This window comes from Callorhinus ursinus, unplaced genomic scaffold, assembly GCF_003265705.2.
Source record: "Callorhinus ursinus isolate GAN/ISIS: 27379988/994484 unplaced genomic scaffold, GSC_fseal_2.0 scaffold110, whole genome shotgun sequence".
Lineage (NCBI taxonomy): Eukaryota > Metazoa > Chordata > Mammalia > Carnivora > Otariidae > Callorhinus > Callorhinus ursinus.
In genome coordinates, this window is record NW_027397172.1 from 602,523 (window position 1) to 609,373 (window position 6,851).

Here is a 6,851-nt window from a genome sequence, read left to right on the forward strand (position 1 = left end):
CCAACAAGGGGCTCGAACTCACAACCCCGGGATCGAGAGCTGCATCTCTACTGACTGAGCCAGCTGGGTGCCCTAAGTCTGATTTTTCTTACAGTTCGTCTCTCTTCTCTTTCCAGGCCCTTTTCTACAGAGCTGTAAGAATATTTTTAAAGAGTTATTTCTTAAAAGCATAAATCATTTCCACCTTAAAAACTTTCGGTGACTCCCTCCCTGCATGAATCCCAAATCTTAGATCCTTGACTCTGCAGTTCCTGTCTTCTGCCTCCATCTCTGCCCACCACACACTGGCTCTGCCACACGGGGCTTAGTCCCCATTTCATGGCGTCTATCTGGGAGGTGCCCTCTAATCACAAACGTCTTATCTTCTTTTCTATTATTATTATTTTAAAAATAAACTTGTATATACTTTAGGTATATAACACAATGATTTGATATACATAAACATGCTGAAATGATGACTCCAATCACATCCTTCTCCTCATGGTTACTCTTTCTTTCTTGCTTGCTTGCTTGCTTTCTTTCTTTCTTTCTTTCTTTCTTTCTTTCTTTCTTTCTTTTAATGCAGTGATAGCACCTGAAATCTACTCGCTTTGCAACTTTCCAGTATTTGATGCCATATTAAATATTGTCATCATTCTATGCATTAGCTCTCTAGACTTATTCATATTACTTAACTGCAACTTTGTACCCTTGATCAGCATCTCCCCATTTCCCCCATCTCCCTGCCCCCTGGTAATGATTGCTCAGCTCTCTGCTCCCATGTATTCGACTTTTTTAAGTGTCCACATATAAGTGAGATCATGCAGTTTATTTTCTGTCCATGTCTGGCTTATTTCACTTCGAGTAATGTCCTTAGGTTCATCCATGTTGCAAAGAGCAAAATTTTTCTCAAGGCTGAATAATACTCCTTTATGTGTGTGTGTGTGTGTGTATCCAGCACTTGTGAATGAATATGAATAAGTAAATATTTATGAATAAATATATGTGTGTGTAAATACAGCTATTTATACACGTTTGACACACACTTCTTACCTTCTTCCCTGCCTCCTTGCTTTAAGCCAGCTTTGTTCTCACTCTTTCCTCATTCATTCCCTCCTTCGCTGGTCATTTATGATGTTGGCCTCCAGCATCTCAACTGCTGTCCATATTATTGCCCATCATCTGTTGTAAGTTGCCTTTTTGCTCCCCTGGGACCCATTCCCCTTTAGTCAGGTCAGCATAGCATCACAAGCATCATGGAAGTACACACCAGCTTTGACACAATCAGGATCTACTCAACTCTGCGTTTTCTGTGCTGCAGGGCTTCAGAAAGTAATAAAATTTATTATTTGTTTTTTAATGGGTTGATAGTTGTCTGTCACTATTTAATATGAAAATATTACAAGCTTGGGTGCCTGGGTGGCTCAGTTGGTTAAGCAGCTGCCTTCGGCTCAGGTCATGATCCTGGAGTCCCGGGATCGAGTCCTGCATCGGGTTCCCTGCTCAGCGGGGAGTCTGCTTCTCCCTCTGACCATCTTCCCTCTCGTGCTCTCTATCTCTCATTCTCTCTCTCTCAAATAAATAAATAAAATCTTAAAAAAAAAAGAAAATATTACAAGCTTGTTTATTTTCTACTCATGTCTCCTATTATAGATTTCTAATAATGAATTTTCAAACAATTATAGGCATTTGGGATTCATGTTTGTAAGTGTTGGACGATTGCCTTTATTTTTGTTCTGATTTTGAAACATCTAATAATGTGCATTTTTGTTCTAATTTTAATTTTGGTGGTAAAATATCTTGGGGTCCTGTGGACCTGAAATTTACATCTGTCGACCTTTAAAAAGATGTAATACTTAAAAAAAAAAGTAATACTTTTTTTTTCTTCCTACATTAAATTATACTGTCTGTGTTGAAAATACTAGGACATGATTATATCTGAGCTTTCATGTGAAACACTCCCGTGAGAGGCATCATTCTCCAAGGATTTGAAATTCAGCCTTTACCTATTCATTAAAAAACAAAGAATTGGAGTGTAAACAAAAGCAAAGTCTATGCCTTTGTTGGTTATTGAGGGAATCAGCTTGAGGAAGTATCCTGGTCGTGTGTGAACGTGACTGACTTTCTGGTTTTCTTCCCTGCCAGTCTCTTACTTACCTGATGGAAGTGCCCTGGAACCTGATTACTACTTCTCCACCATCAGTTCCAGCTTCTCAGTTTCTCCTCTTTTTAATGGCATCACCTATAAGGAGTTCAATATCCCACTAGAAATGCTTCGAGAACTCTTAAACTTGGTAAGGAAAGCATTGGTGGTTAAACAGATCTCGTGTACTTCAATCAGTAAAATTGCTAGTGGTGTAAGCATGGCTTTTTTTTTTTTAAGATTTTATTTATTTATTTGACAGAGAGATACACAGCGAGAGAGGGAACACAAGCAGGGGGACTGGTAGAGGGAGAAGCAGGCTTCCGGCGGAGCAGGGAGCCCGATGCGGGGCTCAATCCCAGGACCCTGGGATCATGACCTGAGCCGAAGGCAGACGTTTAACGACTGAGCCATCCAGGCGCCCCAAGCATGGCTTTTTTTTTGTTTTGTTTTTCTTTTTGTTTCGTTTTGGTTTTTTTAGAGAGAGAGCAGTGAGTGGTTCGGGGAGGGGTAGAGGTAGACAGACAGAGGGAGAAGGAGAGAGAATCTCAAGCAGACTCTGTGCTGAGCGTGGACCCCAACACGGGGCTTAATCTCACAAGCCTGAGGTCATGACCTGAGCTGAAATCAAGAGTTTGGACGCTTAACCAACTGAGCCACCCAGGCACCCAAACCTGTTGTTGTTTTTCCCAAACGAAAAACTAGGAGTTTTTCAGTATTTCAGAATATAACTTAGAAATCGTAATTTTTTTTTTAAAGATTTTATTTATCCATTTGACAGAGACAGACACAGCGAGAGAGGGAACACAAGCAGGGGGAGTGGGAGAGGGAGAAGCAGGCCTCCCGCAGAGCAGGGAACCCGATGCGGGGCTCGATCCCAGGACCCTGGGATCATGACCTGAGCCGAAGGCAGACGCTTAATGACTGAGCCACCCCGGCGCCCCAGAAGTTATAAATTTTTGATGGAAGAAGGAAAGAGTAACATTCATGGAGTCATTTTTGCAACGTTTTCATTGACTCCTTGCAGCACTCATGTGGGAGAGGCAGGCATTCATCCCCATTTTAGAGGTAAGGCAATCAGTGCCAAATACATCAAGCTTCCATCAGCAAAGGGCAGGACTGGGGCCCAGTCCCAGGGAACCTGACCCAATGTCCAGTTCCTGTTGCACCTGACTCCTTCCCAGGGGCTGATATTTTTAAATCAATATGAAACCTTTATTTTTTATATTTGGATACCTTGGGATGACCTCTGAGGTGTCATCAGAGAAGACATTGGTGCCATTGTCCCAATCCTGAACTAGATGGGTCTCTGATCCAAGGGCTCTGAAGTTGTTATGATTGAGCTGAGTTGCTTTGAGACAGAGTCAAGTGGGTAGATAAGGATAAAGACGTTGTTGTCAGGGACAGACTCTAAAAATGAGACTTTCTCCTTTGGAAAGAGTGAGAGGGTCTCCCTCAGTGTGGAGTGTGAACAGAAATCCCTCCAGGAGATGGCTTTAGGCTGAAGATATATGAAGACATTAAAGCAGGGGCACCTGGGTGGTTCAGTTCGTTGAGCATCCAACTCTTGATCTCAGCTCAAGTCTTGATCTCAGAGTCGTGAGTTCAAGCCCCAAGTTGGGCTCCATGCTGGGAGGGGAGCTGACTTAAACAAAACAAAACAAAACATTAAAGCATTGGCAGTAATTAATGAGGATAGAGCCATAATGAATTACTAAATAGCCTTACGATGTTTTTGAAGTTGCCCTCAAGAAGGAAAACTCTCCCTAAACTGCTCCTCCCTGTTAGTGTCCCAGACAGAACGCTGGCCTGGGTGGCCTTCTCAGATTGTCAGGTGACTCTTCCTAGTATCATGTCAGAAATCCCAACTGAAGGCTGCATGTTTCACACTCTTACAGAGGCAGTTCTTTTTTCCAGGATATTTTAACTTCTCGAGGTTAGCTTTTCTTCTAGGCCATTTTTCATTTCTTCTCCTGGCATGTTGTTTATCATTGTCTATATGTTTTGAAAATCAGCTTCTTGAAGTACTACAGTCGTGGTGGCAGGGAGTTTTATCAGGAGCCTCTGCAGCTGCCAGAACAGTTCATTCCTGTACTAAATGCTAGTACAGAGAACGGGTGGAAATAAGTGCTTCTGCTAGAAATTTAGAATGTGTGTTGCATTCTGAGTACGTAGGCAGCTTCCAAAGAACCAGTGTACCAGGCCTGAAGGAGGAGGAGGAGGAGTCATCAGGGCCAACGACTGGCTATGAAGGTGTCCCTGATGTCTGGGAGGAGGTTTGGGTGAATTATCAGTGATACCTGGAGTCTGAACACTTTCACATCCTGGAAATGGAAGTCTAATGTCAGCAAATTTGAGGTAGTTGGTTCCTTTCCCATTTTTATGTTATTCCAATCAAGGTCAAGAAGACAAGTTCCAAGTGATGGCAGAATTAAGGACATTTTGTGTGTTATAGTTTGATATGGAGACATAATGAGTATATTGTTGGCCTATCATTCCCATTGCATTTTTCATCTCATGAGTGTGTTATGTGGTTTCACCTGTCAACATGATTTGTTCTTTATTAGAGGGAGCTGGCATTCCTATCTCTCGCTGTGTTCGTCAGGGGCCTCACAAGGTCTTGTTTCTCTGATAGGTGAAGAAGATCGTCGAGGAGCCTGTCCTCAAATCCTTGGATGCAGTCGTAGCCAGCGTGATAGAGGTACGTCCCTTCGGGGCACTATCCTGAGATCAGCCTGATGTGAGTATGTGCATGGAGAGAACAGGAAGAATTTGTGGGTGGGGGCTGGAGTGACAGGGTTGTCAGTGAGTTTTCAGCTTAGCCCCCATAGTGGCCACACAACTGCCACCTGAGAGCTTGCTTGTTGCTGCCTCTTTTAAATGGATCACCTCACAGTGATCTTATGGCCGCTTGGCTGTCTTTCTCCCTCTCCAGTTCCTGTAAGACAGCCAAAGTTGCTGAGTTTTCAGCAAGAGGAGGGTGGTTCTTCCCATTAGAAGAACATATGGAGAAACCAGTTTGGAGGGTGTAGGTGGCGGCCCCCCAACAGGCATCTCTGGACAGCCTGAGTCTTTAGTTTTCCTCTGCCTGATGCTTAAGAGAGGGAGGAGAGTAATTCAAGTGTTTCAAGTGGTGAATCATGATAAATGGTCATTCCATCTCTCTAATGCTATGTCAGGAATATAATACTCACTCAGCCGGGCCTCACCCTAGAAGGCAAAGGGAGGTCCTGAGAGTTTCTGTGGTGTGGTCACGTGCCTCTGCTCCCTCACAGGCCAACCCTAGCGCTGATCTCTACTACACCACATTCAGTGACCCTCTCTACGTGGCCATGTTCAAGATGCTGCGTGACACTCTGTACTTCATGAAAGGTATGGACGGTTTACGCCCGCGTGTGACTGCGGTGACACCGGGTTCCAGGCCACTGCCGCAGGTCTGTGCTTCCTTTCTGCTGGGGCCCCTTAAAAACACATGAGTAACATGGTCACATTACCGAAATTTGGGGGAAAAAGGCAAATAAGAAAAAAAAATCTGTCCACGATCCTGCACCCCTAATAGCATCAATGATGGCTCCTTTGGTGGGTTTATTTCCTCAGGGGCTTTTCTGACATGACCATGTTGTCTTGTCCTGATCACCCGATCATGTATATGATTTATCATGTCTATTTTAGACATTTCAAAAAGTTTAAAAAATAAGAAAATGAGGACTTCATAATCTTATACCTCAGAGAAAATATCTTAATAGTTTAGCACGTGCATACACACAAATTTAGCCTTTCCTTCCAGTTTCCCTTTTGTGCATTTTTATTTTTTTTTAAATTTTTTAATTTTTAAAAGATTTTTAAAATTAGTTTATTTATTTAACAGAGAGCACAAGCTGGGGGAATGGCAAGCAGAGGGAGAGGGAGAAGCAGGCTCCCCACAGAGCAGGGGGACCCCGATGTGGGACTCAATCCCAAGACCCCAGGATCATGACCTGAGCAAAAGGCAGTCGCTTAACCAACTGAGCCACCCAGGCTCCCCATTCCCTTTTGTGCATTTTTAAAACATGTTTCCTGAATTCTCTTATATTATGGAATGTTCTCCATCAACATAAGATTTGATGGCCATGTAGTATTCTATCAAGCAGATGTACTATAATCTAGTTAGCTGTTTTCCTAATTTGGTTGCAAGAACTCCTGGGAATCTGTGTCTGGCTGGGGACCCAGCAAGTGTTAGGTTCACAAAGAAGGGTGGAAGGGACTGCCCTGCCCAACCTGACCTTCAGGTGCCCCGAGGCTTCTCTCCCCACCTGAGCCTCATGTTGCTGGCTTCCGTGGCTCTTCTCTCTTGTGCCCATCATGGGGATTCTCCTGATTTTTCCAGGCCCCAAAAATGAGAGTTGGAAGAAGCTGTGAACTCTGGGCGCCCCAAAGATATAGCCCTGTAGCCAGGGATTCTCTTCTTCAGGCTACAACCAGTTTTTCCCCTTGGCTAATACAAAAACCTTTTTGTTTAAAAAAAAAAAAAAAAATCACTAAAGTATTTCTCCTTGTTAGTTGGACCAGTTCCACCAGTGATACATCCCAGTTTCTGTGTTTCAGACATTCAGGTTTTAGTATATTGACTGCTTAAAACACAGCATGGCTCTCACTTCCCTGGGAAATGGTCATTTTCTCTGAGTGCCTGGTAGCACGTGTGCTGAGAGTGGGCACTCTTTTCTTTTTTCCTTTTCTTTTCTTTTCTTTC

At 43.4% G+C, this 6,851-nt stretch overlaps 1 protein-coding gene across 2 annotated transcripts in view; it reads left to right on the forward strand.

Moving 5' to 3' along the window:
- Positions 1 to 6,851, forward strand: part of PI4KA (phosphatidylinositol 4-kinase alpha) — a 112,387-nt gene that overhangs the window by 24,437 nt on the left and 81,099 nt on the right. For both annotated transcript variants that reach the window (XM_025857238.2, XM_025857237.2), the window contains 3 exons: positions 2,125 to 2,273; positions 4,758 to 4,823; positions 5,398 to 5,494. In XM_025857238.2, coding sequence (XP_025713023.1) covers positions 2,125 to 2,273; positions 4,758 to 4,823; positions 5,398 to 5,494 — 312 coding nt within the window. The remainder of the gene's footprint in view (positions 1 to 2,124; positions 2,274 to 4,757; positions 4,824 to 5,397; positions 5,495 to 6,851) is intronic.